Source organism: Scomber scombrus, chromosome 4 (genome assembly GCF_963691925.1).
Source record: "Scomber scombrus chromosome 4, fScoSco1.1, whole genome shotgun sequence".
In the NCBI taxonomy this organism is placed as follows: Eukaryota; Metazoa; Chordata; class Actinopteri; order Scombriformes; family Scombridae; genus Scomber; species Scomber scombrus.
In genome coordinates this window covers 16,705,575-16,729,777 of record NC_084973.1, presented here as the reverse complement: position 1 = coordinate 16,729,777, position 24,203 = coordinate 16,705,575, and the positions used below count along the sequence as shown (strand labels likewise).

The 24,203-nt window shown below is 40.5% G+C and overlaps 2 protein-coding genes across 4 annotated transcripts in view; one reads left to right on the top strand and one right to left on the bottom strand.

Annotated features, from left to right (window-relative positions):
- Positions 1-67: 67 nt before the first annotated feature.
- On the bottom strand, positions 68-2,459 carry mtrfr (mitochondrial translation release factor in rescue). The gene is made up of 2 exons (XM_062417832.1): positions 2,015-2,459; positions 68-590 (listed from the first exon to the last, which is right to left on the bottom strand). The coding sequence occupies exons 1-2, from the start codon at positions 2,288-2,290 to the stop codon at positions 360-362; spliced, it is 507 nt and encodes a 168-aa protein (XP_062273816.1). The 5' UTR covers positions 2,291-2,459; the 3' UTR covers positions 68-359.
- Positions 2,460-7,075: 4,616 nt separating this feature from the next.
- The window catches only part of LOC133978721 (membrane-associated phosphatidylinositol transfer protein 2-like), a 45,490-nt gene continuing 28,362 nt past the window's right edge, over positions 7,076-24,203 (top strand). The window contains exon 1 of one of the 3 annotated variants that reach the window (XM_062417022.1): positions 7,076-7,870. The gene's annotated coding sequence lies outside the window, so the exon portion shown is untranslated. The remainder of the gene's footprint in view (positions 7,871-24,203) is intronic. The other 2 variants (XM_062417020.1, XM_062417021.1) reach the window with 2 other exon arrangements.

Below are 24,203 nucleotides of genomic sequence, written 5' to 3'. Positions count from 1 at the left end.
AACGCAGTACAGTTTATTGCATATACAAGTGAACACAGTACATACTGCAGCTTTTACTTGAAGCCTATAACTGTTTTAATTATTTATTAGAGAACACTCTTCAGGCAATGAAAGATGCACTAACAGTGCAAAATATGTAGACATTTTATTAAATTTTTCCAGAATCTCATTCTGTAATAATTCAAGCTAATCATGTGGTGCACTATGCATCACATGATGTGCAAGATGCTACACAAATAAAGGCTAATTTGATTTTATAATGTTGACAGTGCATTTAAAGTTTTTGTGATACAGTATTTGCAGACATTAAATGCAGGGTCATTCATGTGTTCATTCATTTCATATTCAACACAAACATTTTAAACTGTGTCATTCCCAGTTTTAGATTCTGCAGCCAGTGCCTCTTTAAAAAGTCTTTTTCTCTCCAGGTTCTCGTTTGCCTTCCTCCTCTTCTCTTGTTTCCTCAGTTCAGACTCTTTCTTCTTCACAAGAATTTCACTCTCTTCTCCTTTATAGAAAACATCAAGTCTCTCTCTCATAATGTCCCGAGCACGCTTTCGATTTATATCCACTGATCTGGTTTGATGGCACTGCAAGAAAAATGGAGGAGATATTAAATTAGTATTGTTTGTGAATTACAAATTTTGGTTGACCAAAAAAAAACTCATCTTAAAGGATGAGTTCACAATTTTTCAAGACTGTCTTGAATCAATCAATCTTTATTTATATAGCGCCAAATCACAACAAAGTTATCTCAAGGCACTTTACACATAGAGCAGGTTCTAAACCGAACTCTTCAGGTTTTAATTTTAAAGAGACCCAACATTCCCACATGAACAAGCACTTAGCGACAATGGCAAGAAAAAACTCCCTTTTAACAGGAAGAAACCTCAGGCAGAACCAGGCTCAAAGTGGGCGGCCATCTGCCTCGACCGGTTGGGGTAGGGGGGAGAGAGAGCAAGAATAGGAGAGAGAGAGAAGCACATAGTTCATAAACATTGAAGCTATAAGGTCCGGGACTGGAATCTGTCATCCGGACGTCTACAGGCCCAGATTGCCTGTGAGACGAGAACGCACAGACAACTCCGGGGAAGAAGTGTAGGTTATTGAATGCATTAATAGTACATGAATGTTATTGGATATAGATGGATGGATAGAGAGAGAGAGAGGAGGAGAGAGGAGCTCAGTGCATCATGGAGGTAGGAGTCCCCCGGCAGTCTAAGCCTATAGCAGCATAAACTAGGAGCTGGCTAACTATAAGCTTTATCAAAAAGGAAAGTTTTAAGCCTACTCTTAAAAGTAGATAGGGTGTATGCCCTCCGGACCCAATCTGGGAGATGGTTCCACAGGAGAGGAGCCTGATAACTAAAGGCTCTGCCTCCCATTCTACTTTTAGAGATACTAGGTACCACAAGTAGGCCTGCGTTCTGGGAGCGCAGTGTTCTGGTAGGTACATAAGGTACTATAAGCTCTTTAAGATATGATGGAGCCTGACCATTAAGAGCTTTAAAAGTGGATTTTAAATTCTATTCTTGATTTTACGGGAAGCCAATGCAGTGAAGCTAAAATAGGAGTAATGTGATCTCTCTTTCTAGTTTTTGTCAGAACGCGTGCAGCTGCATTCTGTGTTGAAAACAACAGTCAGGCTCCCATATGAACATTGAAAGAGGTTTTTCTTGATGTAATAATTTGTCTTGTTCATACTGGTCATAATAGGATCCCTTCATAACTTATAATGCATTCAGTGATTATCATTTCCATTTTTTCTGAGCATTTTAAAAACCTGATGAACTGTAAAACTAAACTTTTAAGCAATTAAAAAGTCTGTCAGGGAAATTTGAACATCTACATTTCCATGACAACTGGGCATCAGGTGACAAGACAGAAAGCACCAGAATAGGTGAGGTCAAGAGTCAACAACGAAACTTTGAAATTGACTTTGGGTCCATTCACATAGATTGATAGAAACCAGTGGTGAGAAATAAACACATAAGAGACCAAGAACACGCTTAACCTTCACGACAATCCCAGTGGGGATGTGTTTGAGCACCACACAGTTGCTGGTTTTGTTGGTGGCTTGTCCTCCTGGTCCAGATCCTCTTACAAACTGCTCCTCAAACTCTTCCTCATTGAGGACCGGCAGGTCTATAAAATCCTTTTTGCCGGCTGCCAAAACACATGTGAGTCCAGTGGGGAGCGGTCTTAACATTGGAGAGATAGTGTGAAAGACACTGGGAGAGCCTTTCCATATGACCCGACTGAGGCTGTGCATGCAGCTGATGAGAGACATCTCTGTAGACTCTCAGTAACACAGCATTACATTACGTTACGCTTTATGTCACCAAGACAACATATCAATTCCCATATTTAAATGCTTATTTCCATGCAGATACAGCCTACTGCATTTTATTTATCCGCCTGTTCACGGTCACGTCAATGTGGTTATGTTTACGTTCCCTCTTTTTCGTCTTCTTCTGCGCCCCCCTCTGCTTCCTCGTGTGCAATACCAACTTTGATGTGCATACCGCCACCTACCGGAGTATGTGCAACAGGATGAAGTTTACATTAGTATAGTGATAAAATTAATTAAGCAATGAAATAGATAACACAAAAGTACTATATTCTATCAAACAATATGGTATTTATTAAATCTATTTTCTGTCTTGTCTTTACATTCAAACATATTATAACAGCTTTAAGATAAAAAAAAAAGAAAGAAAGATAACTAAAGTCTGACCAAAAGTTGGTTAGAAAGTTACAAGTGAAAAAATAGATGAGTAAGGTAGGCTAATCATTTTCATTTTATACAAACGGTACCACATCAGCAAAATATGAAACAAAAACATTAGTTGGATATATGCTGTGTAGCATTCAGAAACAACAGCAAATTATTGATACAAATGATAGGGTGTAGCATAAAATAAGTGCAAGGAGAGATGAGACATGAAATCAGCAACAGTTATCGCACCATATCTAGCAAAAGTTCCCTTACATTAGCCACCACGAGATACTGGTTATACCAGACTCAAACTGTGGCAGCAAAATCTCTGTTAGTACTGAAGTGAGGGTGTGTTTTATTGCTTATGAATTCAAGCTTATATTTTAGTGGAAAGAATGTGTAATTTCTTCTTTAAAATGTGACCTAGTCTTGTAGAAGTTTGGTACTTCTCATGTGTTTGATAAATTAAAACTAACATGTTATCATCAGGTGCGAATAAGACATAAAACCCTCTCCCGCTCTACTAAATAATCCAGTGCCTTAATCTGGATATTCACAGTTGCTTATGCACATACTCGTAGCAAAATGCTTGTATGTAAATTTGTGGTCAAAGGATCCCAAATTCTACTTTATGGTTATGTATAATGACTACTATACATATAAAATAGCAGTAGAAACTTATAATTCATTTACAATGAAGCAGTCAGGATGTTACTGTGTGTGCCAACATATTATAGCCAGTATTAATGTTTCCACATGTCATGCAGCCAAATGTGCAGCCCATGCGTACAGCATAATTGTTGTGCTGGTTAATCCCAGCTGTATGTCTAAAAATAGGATTAACAGTGATACTAGATATTGCCGTAGTTGATATTGTTGTTGTTTAAATGTATTATTTTCTTTAAATAAAATATAACTTGAAATTGATTGTAGTGACATGAGTGAAGTTTGACTAATTATACATTTCAACAACTAAGGGACACCAGAGAAGTGGATTATGCTGCAGACATAGTTTGAGAAATGTCTTCTTGGACAATTTGATACTTTTTCTGATTCCCAAACTCATCAATCAATTGTAAACACTGAATCCAAGTGGACTACAGCCTCCATGTTCCAGAAAGGAGAAAGGAGAAACTGTACAGGCACTTTTGTAGTCAGCAGGGATAAATTGTGTTTTGTAATCAAGAGACTTTCCAAATGGAGTGACAATATGAAGCTTCATTTTCACACTAACAAGATCAACAGAGTAATACTTACCACCTAACCTGACAGTGCAGAGGGTAATCTGTTTTCATTCCTGTTAATGTTATTTCTGTCTTTTGCAGGTCTCTGTTGTGGCTTCTGCAGGATTCCTTAAAGGGTTCAATTAATGTATTGAAATCATTGATGCCCATTTAATTCTATAAATATATGCATTGCAATATTGTTTTAATTTTTCATAGATCCCTGTTCTCTCCCTTGATAATGAATATAATTATAAATCAAGAAACTATGTAGGTCAATCTGAACAGACAATCTCTCTGATGACCTGTGATGACACCTCTTGATATTGCAGGTGGGGGAGGTTTCTAATTACTTTAACTTTATCTTTAGTACTGACATTGAAGATGACCCTCATTCTGGTACAATATAACACTGACTATGTTATGTGGATCTCACAAAAGACTCATGTTTCCAGTCCAAAATCTAGTGTAGCATGTAATATAATATCTATCTATCTATCTATCTATCTATCTATCTATCTATCTATCTATCTATCTATCTATCTATCTATCTATCTATCTATCTATCTATCTATCTATCTATCTATCTATCTATCTATCTATCTATCTATCTATCTATCTATCTATCTATCTATCTATCTATCTATTTATCTATCTATCTATCTATCTATGGTTATACTTGAGGAAATTGGTCACATTTTGATAGAGAGACCAAAGCAAAAATTAGTGTGCTGACAAATTATTTTTTCTCAGAATTCAAAGCTTTGAAATATTTGTAGTGAGATGATAAGTTGTGTGTATTCTGAGGCTTTAAGTTGCGGGAAAGGCTGTGAGTAAAAATCATTTCCTTGAAGTGCATAGGAAGTGAAACTAGTCAGAAGGCTCACTTTGCGCTATTTAGGGTGCATCAGCGTTTCTACCTTTTTTGGTGAAAAAGCAGCGGGGATGTTTCTCTACTAGACATAAAAATATGCTTTAATGTTGACATGAGACATACACCAATCAGCCTTAACGTTAAAATCAACTGCCTAATATTGTGTAAGTCTCCCTCATGCCACCAAAACAGCTCTGACCTGTCAATGCATGGACTTCACAAGACCTCTGAAGGTGTCCTCTGGTATCTGGCACCAATATGTTGGCAGCAGATGCTTTAAGTCCTGTAAATTGTGAGGTGGGGTCTCCATGGATAGGACTTGTTTTTCCAGAACCTCCCACAGACGCTCAATTGGATTTAGATCTGAGGAATTTGGAGACCAGAGCAAAACCTTGAACTCTTTGTCATGTTCCTCAAACCAGGTATTTGTTCTGGTCTGCTTGTTTAGATAGGAGGTACATGTTAATGTAACATCCACATGAATGGCAGGACTCAAGGTTTCTTAGCAGAACATCACCCTGCCTTCGCTGGCTTGCCTTGCCTTGCCATAGTGCATCCTGTTGCCACATGATATCAATCTCAGTAACTGATTTTTCACTTTATTCCTAATACATCCCAACCCTTCATAGGAACCATTTTAATGAGATAATCAATGTTATTCACTTCACTTGTCAGTGGTTTTAATGTTTTGGCTGATCAGTGTATTATAAAAACTATAGCCTATTAACTAGAATTTATGAGTGACTGGGGACAGTTGTTACTCTGCATTGTTTGTTGTGAAAATGCAATCGTAGACAGAGAATAATTTCATATTTTAGGTATATGCAGAACTTACAGTTGGTGTGGTGGTACATTAAAAGATTGGTAAATTATGACATTCAATAAATGATCTTACTGAAGCCCACAAACAGTAGTATAAATAAATAAATGTTTTTATCTTCAACTTATTTACTCTCCAGCTTAGTTCACACAAGGCAGCATTATGAAGGCAGCAACTATTGTCAAACAGAGGAGGTTAGTTGATGAACAGAAGATTAATGAGGATAAACTTAGTCAGGTTTTTCACTACATGTCAGATCAGTTTGCATACTGTCTGCTACATGCAGCTTTGTAATTGTTTAATGCATGCTAATGCATCTGTCTGCAGAAATGTGTAACCACTCCTGACAGGCCACCAGTTCAGACCATTTCCATTTGCCGTTTCCAGCAGGGGGCAGCCTACTATCGAAACTACGATCGAACTACAGCTGTGAGTCTAACTCCGTCAAGCTCACTGAAGGAAAGACTAACACTGGAAGTTAGGCGACCCATCTATCAGAATAAAATACACATTTTTTGGATTTCTGTGTAGTGTATACACTTCAGGTATTTGTTTCATTTGACCTCCTGATGGTCCTACATAAGAGCAACTGTATGGCTGGCGCAATCCCTATATCTTTGACCTGATATACATAGTTTATGGATATATTACATGACGTAGAAAATATTACACATTTAACTCTATAATACCCACTGTCCCCTATTATAAAGTGTTACAGATGATTCTGATTTGAGTGATTGTAACTAGGGCCCAATGATAAATGCGATTATCAAACACTTGTGACGAAGATATGCAAAGGAGACAGGACATTTTACAGTTTAAAAATAAACTTTATTAAAGGCCCAATGGTGATTACCGTTTCATTGCACTGATGTCATTTTATACAATATTTTTTTTAGCTCTGAAAAAACACACAGAACTAAAATAAGCATGTATATATTAAACTTGAATTAAGAAGACAGGTCAAATATACATAAAATACTGCTATATAACTTTAAAAGATAAAAAAAGGCACATGTCGGACAACATATTCACCAATACCGATATATCTATGATAGGTCAGTATCAGCTCATAATAAATCAAACACAGGCCATTTACACACTTGGAAGGGTTTTTGGGGTTAGGGTTAAGTTTGTTGTAATATGCAACCTCACCAGTAGAATCCACTAAATCCTACACACTGCACCTTTAAGTATATTTGTCACCTTATTGTAAAGTGTTACTGATTATTCTAATTTGAGTGATTATAACTTGTAACATCCCCAAGCACGGAGCAACAAGCAGACTCTTGTTTTGACATATTCAGCGGAAACCTCACTGTACTCAGTTAAACTTGACAGTATTTTGTATCGCGTCTGAAAAAAGGGGGCTGTGAAGTCTGAAGCCACAGATATAATCCCAAGAGGACGCATATAAAGCCAGCTGCGGACCCAACGGACTAGTTGTGTTGGTTCTGCTTTCTGGAGTGCGCGCTCCACACACTCGCGGTCACAACACACTGTACACGGATGTCCGCGCGGGCACGAAGCGTACGTGTGCACCCTCTGACGAAATTTACGTTAGGCGGACCCTGGCGGACCCTCGCGGACGCGGAAAGTATAATTTCAGCTGTACGAAGTGACAACTTACGATGGCGAGCCCTCTTCATGTGTCTGTGCCCCGCGCTTCCCGCCTCTCCGCACGGAGGCGACTGTCGCTGGGCTGAGCTCGGAGCCGTTTTCATTTCCCTCTCCCTGGACAAGCCGAGCCGAGCCGCCAAACTCCTGCGGGGGTTGCTTGACTATTCAAGGACATTTTAGCGTTACCATAGCTACCTTGGCCTTTTCCTGCCGATTGAGGAAACCCAGCGTGTGGTTGTCCGGCGCAATGATGTGGTCACATTTAGTAAACAAGAGCAGAAGCTGCGGTTGATATCATGTAACACACTCCTGACAGGCTGATGATGATATTTCTCTACGGATCATCTTTGCTTGTCGTACCCGCACCCCCTTCCTCCGCTGAAGGGCCAAAACAGACAGCCGGCGACGTAAAGGAAACCAGCTGCTGACTTCAGATGCGCTCAGTCTCAATTATGGCATCGTTCCTATAGACCTCATCAAGTCCACCGCGGTTTACTGGTGTAAGAGGTGACCCCCCCCCCCACCCCCCCACCCCAAAACGCTGAGAGAGGCGGATGAACTTTGATTTGCTGGAGTGCTGGAGCGCAGCGAGGCCAGAGGTGCATCAGCTCCAGGTATGTGATGAGCATTGCAAGCTATCAATTTGTCATTAACGTGCTGCCATGTTGCTAGGTAACTAACAGCCTGTGGGTTTACTTTAGTTCAAATTTAATCATCCCCCATTTTCACAGACGCAAAGTCACGTTTACTAAATTAAAATGTTACAGCGTCATTAAAGTCACCCTCCAGTCAGATATGTGTTTTTCCGTCTTCTGCATTCAGCTGGATGTTTGAGCCTGTTTGATGCCTGAGTAGAGTTTGACACTAGAAAGCTGTTTTCACATTTATCTTCTGAAAGTGGAAAGTCTGAGCTCATTAAAGATCCAGTTTTAAGGGCTGGGCTTAAGAGCAGGATTTGTGACATCACAAATAGTTTGGAGTCAGTTCTGGTCCAATATTCAATTTACAGAGATTTGATGTTGAAACATGAAGCCTCCAGCGCACAAACACTTTGAACTGACTCCAGCAGTTAAACTTCTGAAATGACAAGCATTTGTGTGTTCATAGATTCAGAATTTTTAATTTGTGAAAAAAACATGTCAGACACAAATTATTATTCAAAGTATAGCATTTTACATACATTTTAAAACATCTCTATCAAAATTTGTCACTGCATTTGTCTAGACTCACTTTATCTTCCTCCTTTGTCACTCAGAAGTGCAGCATATTTCTCTGCTCCAACGCCATGGTCCCTTTTGCTGTCACACAGGCACGCCTGTTAAGAACAGATGACATGTTACTCTTCCTGTCCTGGCTGTAAGCTGCTCTGGTGTTATTATACACTTTAAAATAGAAATCACTGGAGCGCACAAAGTGAATTGTGCACAAAGTGAACTTGTCCTGTTGGTGTCTGTGTTTTTCTCAGAGACATTTTCCAGTTTCTCAGGTGTGAGGATTTATTTAAGACTCAGCTTCACCACAGTATGTAGACGTACCGTGGTTTTGTTGGGTTTTGTAAGGTTTGCCATTTGAAGGAAAGAAAAGCTCAATTCTTAACACCCGAAGGTTGCTTTCTGCCTGGTTTAATCTGGATGCCACATGCTTGTTTTTCTGTGCCCTATGCCCGTCTCTACCTTAAGTTTGACTTTATGAGTCTCAGCATCAAGAGTCACTCCTCCTGACTCAGCCGGCCAGAGTGACTCATTGAGGCAGCGCTGAATTGGAGGCTGTGGCTGACTTTGCCCAGATGATTGCTCTACCAGGAGTGCAGGAGCTGTGACCATTTACATCCAGCATCAGTACATCTTTGAAGCAGGACTGCAATCCAAGACTAGTTTGGAGACTTACATGTGGTGCTTGTCATGAGTGCAAGATCTGACCTGTGCGTGGTTGTCAGACAAAAAAGAAATGCAGGAGACACATACCTAGATAAGGTATTGTGTCTTTTCTGGGCCTGAGGAATATTGTAGCGATGTGCTCTCACAGTGTAATTCCTCTTTAACGTGTTGAAACCTGCTTCCTGCCTACTAGAAGTCGTAACAGTTGTAGAGGTTGTTGCGTAATGCACTAAGCGTGAGCCACTCTGTGTGATCCTTAAGATCTCATTGGCTTTGTCATATGTTCCTCATGTCTGACCTGAAACATGAATAACTGCACCTGTAGCTGATATCAATGATTACCACGCTGAAGTGCTGTCAGTGACCAGCAGATATTTTCTCATGCCATTCATTTGTGTCATGAGGAACTGAACACATTGTTCTGATGTTGAGCTGCTCTGATGATTAAAGGGCCATCCGCATCAGCATCACTCATGACCCACGACTCAAATCTTCCTCGTTCCTGGAGATATCTGCTGAACCAGTTTTCTAAAGTAGCCCCCCCCACCCACCTCCCACCCAAACACACACAAACACACATGAGAGGGAGATGGTCCGGGCTTTGTTGACACAGCAAATGGGAAAATATTTAGAGAGGCTTTAAAGAAATGTGTCACTGTTTTCTGTCCCACTTTTTGCTGTCGCTGTTGTTTTTGAAGTGTAACTCTAACAGAAGCACCATCGTTTTCATTCCTTCCCAGTTAAATATTGATCTAACATACAAGCCGTATTCATGCTTTATGTGTTAAAATGTTTAGGAGGAATACACATCTTTTGACAAATCAAATTACTTGGGCAGGTTATGGCCAGTAAGATGAAATGCTTGTACTTTGTATTTAATTAAATAGTATTTTATGTTTACTGCTCACTTTCTGAACACAGAAGCCTGTTATGATGATAGTTTAACCTTTTTGGAACACATTAAAGTAAAATTTATATAACAGGCTTGTTGTTGTCATGTAGATTTTTCATGTTTGTCTTTTGGATTGTTTAAACTTCACAAATTGTTTTGGCAGCACTCTCTTATTTTAAATTGTAACCATTTTTTTTTTTTTTTTTTTACAAAGTCTTAATTTAAATTGGTTGTTTATTTGTGTAGTTTTATGTTTTTTAATTATTTACACCCACCGCAACATGTTGCCACGTAGTGTTTTTGAGTAACTTTGAGGTAACCTGAATAAAACTAGGTTGATGCTTACTGTAATTAGAATGAGTGATTCATGTGAATCCATTAAGACATAATTAGTAAAGTTAATTTAATACATTTTAAATATTAATTGAGTTTACATATTGCATGGGTTATTTCCTGGAAGATTAAAATTGTATCTTTGGGATTTCAAATGTATTCGCAGCTTTGTTGCTTGTTAAAGTTTGACACAGTTGTTTGAGTTTTGTGGTTCAACCATATGTGGACTTTAACATATTTTAATCATAATTAACATTTTTCTGTGGCAGGGCATTTCTTCCCTGAGGAGAGTTATGTTTTAATACATCTACAGTACATCAAGAAAGCTTTAAAAGACGAGACTATGAAAGCTGAGACAGTTTTCACTCTCAGGTGTTTCTTTTGACTCTAAAACAGCTGACAAACAGATCAGACTGCTAATGGACCTCAGAGTGGCGGCAGTCATGAATCAGTCAGTTGTGTTTTTACCTGAACACGCTCAAGTTTTTTTGTTGAAAGCAGCTCTGATGCTGTTTTTAAAGCCAATGCAAAAAACAAAGTGGAGACACCTGCTGTGACCTTTTTAAAAAAAAAAAAAAATATAGAATAGGGTAATAATTTCTACCTGCATCCAAATACTATGCTAATCTTTCCTCGTTTTTCTCCTTCCTAAGACTAAAATTACTCCACTAATACAACACTCAGTTGTACAATTACAGTAGTGCCTTGACAACCTCCTGATGGTCAGGGGGAAAATGCGGTGAGAATATGTAAATATATGCTGTATACGACTGTGACTGTGGAGTGGAAAATTCCTGACAGAGGAGCCTGAAGCTTGCGAGCGAGTGTCCCAGTCTCGTTTGAGTGTTCATAGCGCTACGTGGAATCTTGGTTTGTGGTTTTTTTCTTCTTCTCACACGTGTTATCACTCCTCTGTTTTCCTACCGCAGCCCCTCGGCCTTCTTATGCAAAATCATAAGTTAGAGATGCTTTAGTGTTTCCACGAGACTACAGGTGACAAAAAAACAAGTGTACAGTCCTTGAGTAATGACATTTTAGTTTAGGAAACAAAGGCAAGATGCACTTCCTGTCAGTTAAAGTTTGAATGACGTACGCAGCTGCTTACCACATCTTTTGGTTGTGTGTGTGTGTTATTTGAGCTGATTATCAGAGGAGATCACTGGTACAGGAAGTGCAGAGAAACATCAGGTACATACTCAGTAAACATGAGGCAAATTAAGCATTTAGAGGAGAGTTAACAAGGTCGTAAATACGGTTGGAGCTTCACCCACTGTAACACAGATGTTGATTAGTTTGTGTGATTTCTTCCTAACATGTAATTCACTTTAGTTAGTCTTGGCTCTTTGCTCAGACCAGACTGTGGACTATTTTGGTAGATTATTGCGTGTTTTTTCTCCTGCGTGTTGTATCCCACCCACCATTTACACACAGTCACTGTCACTCCCACCCAAGACAAGGTAAAGTCTAGTTGATAAGGTGTTAGTTTCAAAGACGGAGGAGCCGTTTAGCTCATAAACCGCGAAGAACTTAATTTTTTGTGCTTGATTTGTCATATTTGATGTGATTTGTTGCTTTAGTTTCCTGTGATTGCTTTGTTAAGATAATATTAAAGTCAGTTTATTCCACATCTTGGCATCTAAAATGGGAATACAGTTGTTTTAAAATGAGTGTGTGGGTATTAACCTGGACTCACAACAAGCCCTTCATGTTATCTTGGACTGTATAGTCTAAATATTTCTCCAGGAGCTGATAACTCACGGTAACAAAGACTCTTTGACGTCTTGTTGGTATCATTGCTTTGACATTCAACAGAGACAGTTTTTTATGGGCACTGACAGCACTAGAAGGGATTTTAACTTTTAACACCACGCTTTAATGAAATAAAGTGTTTAACCATTAACAGAGCAACTTTGTTAAATCTCCCTTAGTCATTATTTTTTGTTTATCAAAGGACACGACTCCGTTAGCTTGTTTGGTCAGCAGCGCTGGAGCAGGAAGCGGCTCAAGGTAAACAGTTGTTCAAGGTTGTTCTGAAAGAGCGTGAACATGACAGATTAGAATTCGTTCATTAGTGTTTGTTGTTTTTTCCCCCTAGAATACAGATACGATTAAACAACAGGACGGTTGATCAGATAATGAACAGCACGCAACTGTAATGGCTGGAATATTCCATTCAAATGAGTTATGTGGCTCTCCAGTACTCCTGCTGAAACAGGATTGGATAATGGTGATGGATAGATGAGGAACATTACTTCCTGTTTGTTTTGCACTGCATGCTGGAGGGCTCGTATGACACTTATGCAGTGCACACAGGCTCCAGGAGTAATTAAGGAATTTACATATTGAAAAGATAAAAGAAACCTTTTAATATCTGAAAGCTGTGCAGAATCCAGCATTTTATAATCTTAAAATAAGAAGTTGTGACTTAATTTGTTCAGTGTTTATTAGTGTGGGTGGAGTTTTTCCTCATCTGAGTCGGGGGTCTAACTGCTGTAAACAAATGTGACTTAACTGTGCCACCACATCAAATGTTGCTGTATCATTATTGGTAATAATATTGATCAATTGCAGCACATCTTTAAAATCAGGTATGCACTCTTGATTTCCGGCCCTACACATAACTTCCAGTCCTGTTGGTATGTCGGGTGTCGGATGATGTGAAGAGTGTGAAGTGTGAGTCGATATTCGTGGCTTTATAGATGAAATTAACTTGACTGGTATGAGTGATCAGGTAGTGACCCTTTTCTCTGGGAAATGGGATTGTATGTTTTGTAATCAGTATTTAGATTTTAGAGTCAGTGTTTGACAAACTTTGAAGTAAGATTGATTAATGTATCCCTGTTTAAGTGATCGAAAAGTTTCCCAGAAGAACTATATATAGTTTCACTACCCTGTTACATTTTTTTGGGAGTTGAAGATTATAATGGGCGCTTTTTACAATTGTTCAGGCACCCAAAGTGGTTTGAAGTACATCTCTTACAATTTATGATGTCCTCTCAGGGGAGCAGGGACACACTGCCAGCTGGTAGTGTCTGGAAAAAAAAAAATCTTTTAATTCATCTTGAGCTAACAATCAGGCTTCATGACAGTATTTTAAACGAGCCTCCGTCGTGCATCTGGGCGCCAGCAAAGCACCGAATGGAACATTGTGTTTCCTCCGCACCTCAAGCCTCACCGAGCCTGTCGTTCTCCTCCCAGCCCGCCCTCCCACCTCAGCTCCCTTAAACAAAGCAGGTGCTGCTAATGTTGGTGTTGAGCTGTTGACAGGAACAACGGGGGTACAACCTGTCCCCGCGCATCCCAGATGAGCCAGCTGATGAATGGCACATCATCGCTAATGCACAGACAGTGGCGTTGTCTGGGAAATGAGACGGAGAGGAAGGGTTCGCACAGGCCTGCATCGTGTCTCCTTCCCTTTGGATGACAGCTTTTTTTTCTCACTTGAGTTCCGTTTTGTGTGTGTGTGTGTGTGTGTGTGTGTGTGTGTGTGTGTGTGTGTGTGTGTGTGTGTGTGTGTGTGTGTGTGTGTGTGTGTGTGTGTGTGTGTGTGTGTGTGTGTGTGTGTGTGTGTGTGTGTGTGTGTGTGTGTGTGTGTGTGTGTGTGTGTGTGTGTGTGTGTGTGTGTGTGTGTGTGTGTGTGTGTGTGTGTGTGTCTTGTGCATGGCACGAGGTGAAACCGAAGCACCCTGACACACAGCCTCTCTACCAGGTTCTTGGCTTATAAGCAGAGAGATGCAACAATATCTTTTTCCACGAGGCCGTCGAGTCCCTCCAGTCGATGATGAATTAATCTAATCTGTTCTTTAGTTTGCTGTGAATCAGAAACGCTGCTTACACCTCCCACTCATTGAGGAAAGTGCTGCTTAGAGGACTTTATTTTTGATCTCTGTGCTATTTTGCTTTTCATCTGTGGTTTTTAATGATCTATTTCTCATTGTGTGTGCGTTTCCTGTCAGTATGGACCTTATATGTCATTTTATATTTGTTTGCATTTTGTTCTACCCCACCCCCAACCCTTGCAGTGCTCTCTGACTCATGAGGATCATGTAAAATGAAAGCGACAGCGCTGCTTCATGTCACTTTACCCACGCTTCCTTTACTTTTCCATTGGCCGCAGACACCTGATTTCTCAGCGGCTAAAAATAGACTCCTTGAGACCCTAATTCCCCCTCCCTCGCTGCCCCCTCAACCTCTTTCCCTGGTGCGCAGGCTTTTATTGGGAAGTCTCTCTGCACTATGCCCATTCTTTGCCGAAAGGTTTTCTGTATGCCAGACAAAGCCCTGAGAGAGAGAGAAAGATGTCAAAATCCTTTATGGTATAAGAGTGATCGAGAGTTTCTGCTTTTTCTAGACTCTGACCCTGATAGAAAACTCCCAAGGTGATAAAGCCTGGTCCTCCACAGAGCTGAAAACCTGACCTCAGAACCCATTGAAATGTTAGCCAAAGTCACAGGACTACGAGCATCTTTGAAAATGGCCTTTTATGGTCAGCATGAGGAAACAGCTTCTGTCTTTGGTCACTGACTTGAACACTTTTGGGAAGACCGCATTATTTGTGCAGCACAAGAGGGTTTGTGGTATTTCTCCAAAGGGCAGCAGACGGTCTCAGCTTTTCACAAGCAGCTTTCTTTTCACTGACAGTTAATTTGCCTCGATCCACGGCGTCCTCTGAACGAACACATGGCCTACTCACTGAACTGATGACTCAAATATCTTTTGAACCAGAAACACAAGGGGATAAGGGGTGATTTGGAGAAACATTAAAACAATCTTTCACCCCTTTCTCCACTAAAAGTTGGTACTTTTTCTCATAATTTTGGCTGGACTGCAGCAGTGGGAGCCAGCCAACAGACGTGAGAGCCTGTCACTGACTAACTGAGTGATGAAGTTATACTGGCGGCCAAAGCTACAGTTAATATCCCAGAATGCATTTCCCAACAACAAGCGGAGATTAAACCGTTGTAATTTTTGACTGTTCATACGTCCCTTTAACTTTTCATCTTTTTGAATAATGCCACGATTACCTACTGAAGGAGTGTCGTGTGATACATAAGAGGATCTGTGCACCGTCGCCAGTGTAACTTCCTGTCAGTTTCCACATGTTAGATGCGTCAAGTGTTTGTTTTTTGTTTTTTAAAGCACTTCTCTGTTCATGTTAAATAAAGCAAAATAACAACAAATACATTTACCAACACACATGAAACACATTAAACTGTGGTCATTTAGTATCAATGTTTAATTTAATAGTTACTGAATTAAAACATTTTGGGGGTTGGGTGCAATACATTGTAAGTATTTTTAATGTTTTTCTGATGTGAACAGCACTTTATAGCTACTGTATGAAAAGTGCTGTACATATAAATAAACTTAAACATACTTAAAAACAAACATTTAAAATGTGATGTCTGATGGTAACCAGGCGACGCACTAATTAAAAGCCCTAGTGTTTCATACACAGTCCAGACACAGACCAGGTTTTGACCGAGTCTTCTTGTTTCTGTTCTTCTGTCCTGCAAATTTTTTCAGGTCCCTAAGTCGCTAGTCAGATTCTGTTGTTCCCCGGTGGTGGAACGAATTACCAAACTCTGTTAGACCCACAGAAAAGACTAACGACCCAGCTCTTCAGTGAGCACCTTCAGCACTCCATGCTTTCCCTCTGTGCACCGCCTGCTGGCACCTACATTATATCGGATGCCACTTTAGGCACTTTAGGCAGGGTGTTGTATAAACTCTCAGATGTACGTCACTTTGGATAAAAGCATCTGCTAAATGAAGCTGTAAATGTAAATTGTACTGTTATAGAAGACTAAAGACACCAGAAAATATTCACATTTGAGGAGCTGGAGAATTTAGAGATCTCTTTCTTTAAAAAAAATGACTCAAAATAATTAATCGATCAATCAAAATAGTTGACGATTGATTTAATAGTTGACAACTAACCGATTACTCCGCTATTTTCTGCAGCTCTAAAACTGAATATGAGTTCACTGCTAGATCTTTGACAATGGAGCTATTGGTTGTATACTTTTAATATTAGAAAGATAAGTTACACCATAATTACATTGGGCATAGGGCGTTTTTTAACCTTCCAGGTGCTGCAGATAGCAGGTTTATCTTGTAGTTATGCTCAGCTGACACACAGTGTTGGCTTCTACACCAGCATGTAGCTCTGTGAAGACGATGTCGCTGTATTTAGACTTGAGGTTCAGCGAATGTGTATCACACCCACCTCCTGTTTTTTTTCCCCCCACGTTCTGCAATAAAAAGGTTTGTCACCTTCATATATCACAGGAGCATATACTTCGTTTGACTGTATAGAAGAATCAGCGAGTGTCGCAGGCTGCCGAGGAGGAGACAGAGAAGTGGAAATGAACCGTGCTGAGGAAGAACAGAGACTGAGAAAAGTGAAAGTGGAGACAGGAGAAACAAGAGAAAGAGCCCCGGTAGCGTCTGGTCTCTACTTTCCTCGTCACTCTGACTTTATCTTGGCAACCAATAAGGAAAGGGCCTTCTGTGTCTCCATGGTAACCCCCCTTGTTCAAGCAATGATGGAGAGGATAAAGGGGCAGGAAAGGGAATACATTTTGGCTTCAGGCAAAACATTTTTCTTCACAAGTTCTACAAAAAGTTTCCTAGCTGGTTGTCTGACTGCTGATGAAGTTTTGTTCAACTGTGGCAAGCTACAGTTAGACTAGACAGACAGAGCATTACGATTTCTTTTTTTTGATTATAAGTGTGATCTATACGTTACAAATGAACACAAAATGCTGCTGTTTGGAATCTAAAATCTTTTAAACTGAAGTTGTTGTATCTCTGCTGTTCATTAATATCTAACTTCAGTTTCCGGACGTCAGCAAAGCATTATGTGTGTAATAACACAGGTGACACAGGTTAGACTGACACTTAATTTAACATCCGGTGTACTTTTTTAAACGTCATCTAAATCACCTCTTTAAACATAGCAATACAGTTTAGAGATGTGATACATGTGAACCTATTTGGATTCTCACTTCAGTAAGAAGTTTTTTATGTAGTCGAAGCCACTTTGCACTATTGAAAAGAGATTGCTAGTGGCAGCAATGCTGGGGAGCCATTAGTTGTTGTTCCTTCGAGCCTTTGTGCCGAGCTTTCAGGCTGTCAGCGGCCAGCAGCACTCAGCAACAAGCTCCACATTAGCAGGAGGGCCTTGATTTTGATTTGAATCAGCATCTCGCAGCTACCAAACACTCACAGAGGGGTTGATGGTGACGTTTGACAGAGATTGTCTAAATCTACAAAAGTATTTCCTACCCTGTGGTCTGTGGGCTACATGAATAAGCGGACGAGATGGACAAAATGCTAGGGGTGGCGATACTTTTCCGTTTCTGTGTCTGCCCAAGTTACATAAGACTCTCTCTGTGTGCGCAGTTGATTTAGGCTTGTCTGAGCGCTGGGAGAGAATGACAGCGGAGCAGAGATCCTGATTTAACCTTGGCACGTAACTGATTAATCCAAGTGTAATTTGCATATAAGGTCATCTAATTTTGGAGTTCAGAGTGAAGCGTGGCGTTGATTAGAGATAGAGTTGGTATGTAACAGGCCCGTTTTGGAAAACGGTGGGCTGATGAGCACCACTGAGGCATGAGAAAACAATGGCTCCACTTATTAAAGCAGCTTAAAGTTCTCAGCAGACACTGGGCACCAGATTTATTTATGTAGATTTTTAATTACATGCTGTGGGGGTATCTAATCTCAAACTTTACTTATTTTCCACTGGTACAGAGCTGCAATTGCAGTGAGGTATCTAAAAATATGCTGTATTTATAGTTGGCTGGAAAGAATAAATAAATCTGCTGATACTTGCTGCAATATTTCAGCTTTTTTATAATCATTTATTGCTCTATGTGACAGTAAATAATTAAATGTGACATGCTTGACTTGTCTTTGGCCATAAATCCCAGCTTGTTTGGCGACTAAAACTCACAGTTAACGGATGATTAGCAATGTGTTTGTTCTGGTTATGAATCTCTTCTGCAAAGTTGTGCACAGCGCCGTGTCTGCGGTTCTCGTTGGTTCCCCGCCTGTGCAAACGAGGATCATTTTTAGAAGCAGCTCTTACTTGCAGGGCTGCTGTAGGAGGAAGAGGAACGGAGAGAAGGAGGAGGAACACAATGAAGGAGATGCTCACAGGGTGTCGAGTATTTTTAGCCTATTCCTCTCATTGCAATGATGAGTAAAGAACAAGGGCAGGTAGTGCATCCCACCTCCTTAGCTCACGGAGGAGCATGGGCCTGAGGGATAGGAGGAGTGTTGGCCTTGTTCTAGGGAGCTTCATGGGAGCTTACTGTATCTACAGTATGTGGCACAAGATGACGCACTACTATTTATTGCAATTTTCTTTTTTTCTTTTTTTAATCCGCTGCTTTGTACTGCACCATATCCCCCTGATGGCACATGGTGCTGCTGCTTGTGATTCTGGTTACTCATGTTGTTGCTGCGATTCTTTGTGATGTGCCGACTTCTAAATGTACAACATCCGATGTTACGAGATCACTTTATGTTCTTCCTACATGGTCTGTTTTGTTAACTGAGTTTAAATCGAGTCTGTCATGCAGGCTTAATAACGATCCCTCTTAATTAGAGCGTGACTGATACTGCTGTTTTGGGGCAGATGCAGATACCGATATTAGTGAGTTAAAAAAGTTCCAATATTGTTATATTGGCCGACAATCTCATACTTACAGAGTATATGATCCTTCAAATGTGGTTATCACACTTGTGACAAAGATATGTAACGGAGGCATGACTAACAAGAAACTTAATGGTATAAAATTACATCATTGGACTGAAACAGTAAAATTCAATGGGAATTTAATAATTAAGTTAACCATACTATTATCTGTCAACTATAGATAAATAAGCAACAAAAAAACATGTGGACATATATAATACATTTTGATTAAGAAAATAATCAAATATACATAAAATGCTGCCCATATAACTTTAAAAAATACATAATAATAATAATAAAATATGTCAGCACATCGATAACAATATATATCTGTGATAGGCCATAATATTGGCTGACTGATAAATCGATCGAGCTCTACTCTAAATGTTTTCTCCACTCGTGCTCCTCCTGTGCACTGTGACTACTTTTGTGAGTGTGGAGAAAAGATAAATGTTTGCTCTGGGTTTTGGTGCTTTATTGAAGTCAAACAAAGCAAATTGTGGTCTTTGTTAGGTAGCCTCCACCCTTAACTCACTGCATAGAAATATTATAGTCTCTGTTCAATGGAGTACAAACTCATCTTTTATAAAGGGTAAAATGTTTGATTAATATCAGTTGGATATCTCCCTGAGTCCCCTTTTTTACACCTTTCTAATACAGATACATTTATAGATGTCTGCAGGGAAGGATACGTATCCCTTTCTTCATTAGCACTAATGGGGGCAGGGTTTGTAAAGTGTAAATCTAATTTGTATTCAGTAATACGTGCCAAATATTCTATATTTATCTCATTTATACCCCTGATTAATGGTGCTTCATCTTTTGCCCCTATTAGATACTCCATGGGACAGAGTGTAATCTCTGTACAGTATATTTGTTTGAAACGTGCTGCCACTGTGGTCATTACAGGTGGATGGTAAACTATCCCGCTCTGGCCACAGCACACACACAGTGCAGCAAAAACAGCATTGTCTTAAGCCTTTTGACATTTTAACAGGATTGGCAGATAAGCCCATCAACTCGATCGAGGGTTCTCGTCTCAGGCCGGAGCCGTGTTTCCAGCCGTTGTCATAGCCGAAGTGGTTTCTGTTGTGTCAAGGCAACGTTGTGTGAAACTGATCTATAGTATTTTAGGCGGTCCGCGGGCTAACATTTTCCACTCGTATTTTAAAGAGGGTCTTGCCTCCGGTCAGTCATGAAGGGAACCCCTGCTGCCCCCTCCTCCTTAGGCTCCACTGGGATTCACCGCCTACTCTGTTGCTCCGCCTCAAATTGGTGCGCTCTAAAACAGAGCTAAATTTAAAGAAGCGCCACCGTTATGGCCTCAAGGAAAAAGCCTCCTGTGGGTCGACACCTCCCTCGCAGCGTTCAGCTTTGTGTTGACAGCATGGCCCAGCTGCTGCTCTCTGTCCTGTGGTCAACCTGTACGCTGTGCTTATAGCCTTCAGTCCTTTACTATATGTTGCATCTTCAAACAGAGTTAATGCCGTTTTCCTTTATTGTTGCACAGCCTGGGGTAACAAGGAAAATGGATCTCAGAGGGAAAAGGTAGATATAATGTTAAGGTAGAATGACAGATAATCCAGTCTTTGCTTTGTTGAGTGAGTAGGTTTCAGCTGTTTATGTCAGACTCTTATCCCTGTTAAGAGGTGAGCAGATGTCCACATCTTTGAGAGCCTGTGTGTTTTGTTTTTTTTATGCCGGCTCTAGCAGTCACACAGATGTAGCTGTGTTTACAGGCACTGTCTGAACGGCTCCTGTGGTTTTTTAAGTATCGTGTTATCTGGAAAGTTGCAGCAGATTGACTCTAATGATGATAGATTGTCCAACCCGAACTGTAGAAGACGCCTTCAGCTGATGTGATTCAGCTTTGAAATAGATTGAAAAGTGCATAAAATGTGATTTAAAACAAGTGTATTGTTGCCTGGAGTATTGCACAGTACCTCTAATGGATCAGCACTGGAGGCTTCAAGTCCCCACGTCCAACTGATAAGCAGCATACTGGACCGTGATTGGCTACAAACTAATCATGATGTCATGAGTCCTGCTCTACAAGGTACATGCCTCAAACTCAGGGTGGGAAACGTTCTTCTTTCAGCAGATTAATGTGAAAACAGCCTCCTAGTGTCAAAGTCTGCACACACATCAGTCTGCACAGTGAAGCTCAAACATCCAACTGAAGGAAGAAGAAGAAAAACACATTTTTGCGTGGTGAGAAAAGGTAAAATACACCACCCCACTCAAAGTATCTGATAGCTATCGATGGCTCGAGTTTTCGAAACAGGATCAGGAACATCGCAGGCTGCTTTGTGATGAGCGGTGTGGAGTGGCGTGTGCTGCTGTTGCGTCACTGCCTAAAGGGGGGCAGAGACTGTATTTTTAGAAGGGAATGAGCATATTCTCTGAACAAACAACGTCAAGCACTCTGCTTGCGTATGCTAGGATTATTGTGACCAGGCTATTTTTAAGCTCTGTGTGTGAGAGTGCTTTTTTCTGGGTCAAGCATGGTGCCAGTACTCTCTCGAGGCTGATGTTGGATTGTGCATTACAGGTCCTCTGCTGTGCACAGCATCTGCATCAGTCACAGAGAAAGGGTCCGAGAGAAACAGGTTTAAACCATCGGGGAGGTAACGGCATCTTTAGAGTAGGTGTGTGTTTTGGAAACATCTGTAAATGAGAGTAATGTACATATTGAATTTGTTGAAATCTGCGTATTCAGTGTAGAAGTCGACCGATACTGAATTTTTAAGGCCAAAATTATGATGGTTTGGAGCAGGATTATTTTATACTGTAGCTGCAACAGAGCTGCAGCATTGTCACCAATACTCGTAGAAGTAATGTTAAGTGTATCTGTAAATCAGAGTGGTTGTAACATTGCTCCTACATGTGGGTCTACAGTAGACACTACAGCCACATGAGCTGCAGAACGTGCTAACACAAGTTCAACAGGCTAACATGCAAACAGTAAAGCAATATGAATATAAAACGTACAAGTTCCAAGTTTGAAGTCGGTGTCAACCCATCCTCAAGGTTCAGTTTTGAAGTGAATCCTTGTTTGTACTGGTCCTCATCGAGCAAGCAGTCCAAAGTAAAATGGCTAGCACACATGTAAGAGCTGTCCAGTTGTTGTGGGGACATTTACGTCAATAAAATAATCTAAAATAAAGTTTGTCCGCCAAGTTTTCACTTCTTCAGGTGATGGGAGCACATGAAGACTTTTATGTAAATAAATAATACATTAATCTGTACACGTGGTGTTAAGTCTATTAAGGTTGGGTGTCTTCATCAAAAAGTGACACTACTAATAAACAGAAAAAATATGTAACAAACACATTTTTGTGGGAGTAACATTGGGTGTGTCCCATAGCCAGCAGAGGTGTGTTTGTCTTCCTCTCATAGAAAACAGCCAAAAATACAAAATGTAATTTGATATAAAATTCAATCATCAGTCATTTGATGACAGTTTGGGGTGATTAATGAAGAAAATATCAAATATTTTCTGGTTCCAGCTTCTAAATGTGAGTTATTACTGGTTTTCTCTGTTTTTAAATGATAAACTGAATGCCTTTCATTTTTCGCTGGTTTTTCAGACAAAATTGGTCATTTGAAGATGTCAGCTTGAGCTCTAAAGAATTGAGATGGACTTTGTCACTATTTTGTGACAATTCACAGACTAAACAATTAATTTAGAAAGACAATGAACAGACTAATGGATGGAATAATTGTTAGTTGCAGCCGCAGCAAAGAGCAAAACTGTCCTAATCCTGCACAGCGGTCAGGAACATAATTCACATGCATCACAAATCCCACAAATCCTGTGACTGTATGGCATCTCTCTGTTGTGCTGTCTGTCACTCTTTCTTATTCTCTAACGCTTCCTCTCCCTCTCTGTCTATCCTGCCCTCCCTTTACTCTACATACCTGGCCTCACTTCCTCGTTAGGACTTTGATTCACTCGGTGGTCGCTATCCGGCGGATAATATTCCACCCAGTAAGAGACCCTGTTTCACTGAGTCATGTCAAATTTCTGGCCAAGAGGAAATTCTCAGAAACACTCAGAGGCTTGTTGCAGCATCAGTTGCAGCCCTTCTACAAACTGTTGCCACATTGTTGAACTATGCCTCGAGTAGACTGAAGCTATGTTTCATCAACACTGTCAACAAGGATGAGCGCTGTGACCTTCCCCTCTAAAGCTTGCTTCTAACATCTAGAGGCCTCTCAAGCTACTGAGCCGCAGGCTTGTCTTCGGGCCTTTCCGCCTAGCCTAGTTTTGTCTTTCCCAAGAGTGCGGATATTTTCAGCAAAACGTGGTGTTCTGCTCCGATTTTGTCAATGTGTTGTTCTTCCGTGTAGAGCAAAGAGATTATATGAAAAATGTACAGAAGACAACATTACCCTGTTTTAACTAGTCTGTTAGTATGCACCTGCTCCAAGTTTAGAGGTTGGAAAAGTTGTTATTGTGGCTCTGCATCAGTAAGCTTATTAGTAGGTGAATGTGTCCTCAGTGGCGAGTTGCGGGGGCGAGCGTTCATTAGGTGGAGGACCAGGGGCCTTTAACGACACCAGGACCCTCACCAAAGCTGGCTTTTGTTCGCTGGATAAGTGACGCAGTGGGAATATTAGTGTGATTAGTGTGATTAGAGAAAATGACCGGATGCCAGAGTGAGGTCCTGTTGCTGCCACAGGTCAGGAACGAGTGAGTATTGGGGTTATGCAACGCTGCGTGGTTACATTTGGATCAGCAGAACGCAGGCGGTGCCAGGGTGGCGGTGTTGCCCCCTCTCTCACACACACTGTACAGTACAGTCTCTACAGCACTGTGACTAAGATCCAGTCCACTGTGCTTTCACCAGCCGGAGCCACAGTTTCTGAAAATACGCCTTTATTAAGTGACTTGGATACTTTTTTTAAACCTTTGTTGTTTTTACAGGTGAGGAATTCTTTTGCAAAATGTACTGAAGGATTTAGTTTGTAAAGGTGTCGATTGTTTTCCCTTCCAAGGACTGAAGTTACAATAAAGTGACTCTCTGTTTGTGCCGTCACTCATTTTGACAAAACCGTTCTTTCACTCGAGGATATCGCCCCTTCCTTATTGACTCCTCTTCAGTTAATGTGTCACCTTTGCCGACACCCGT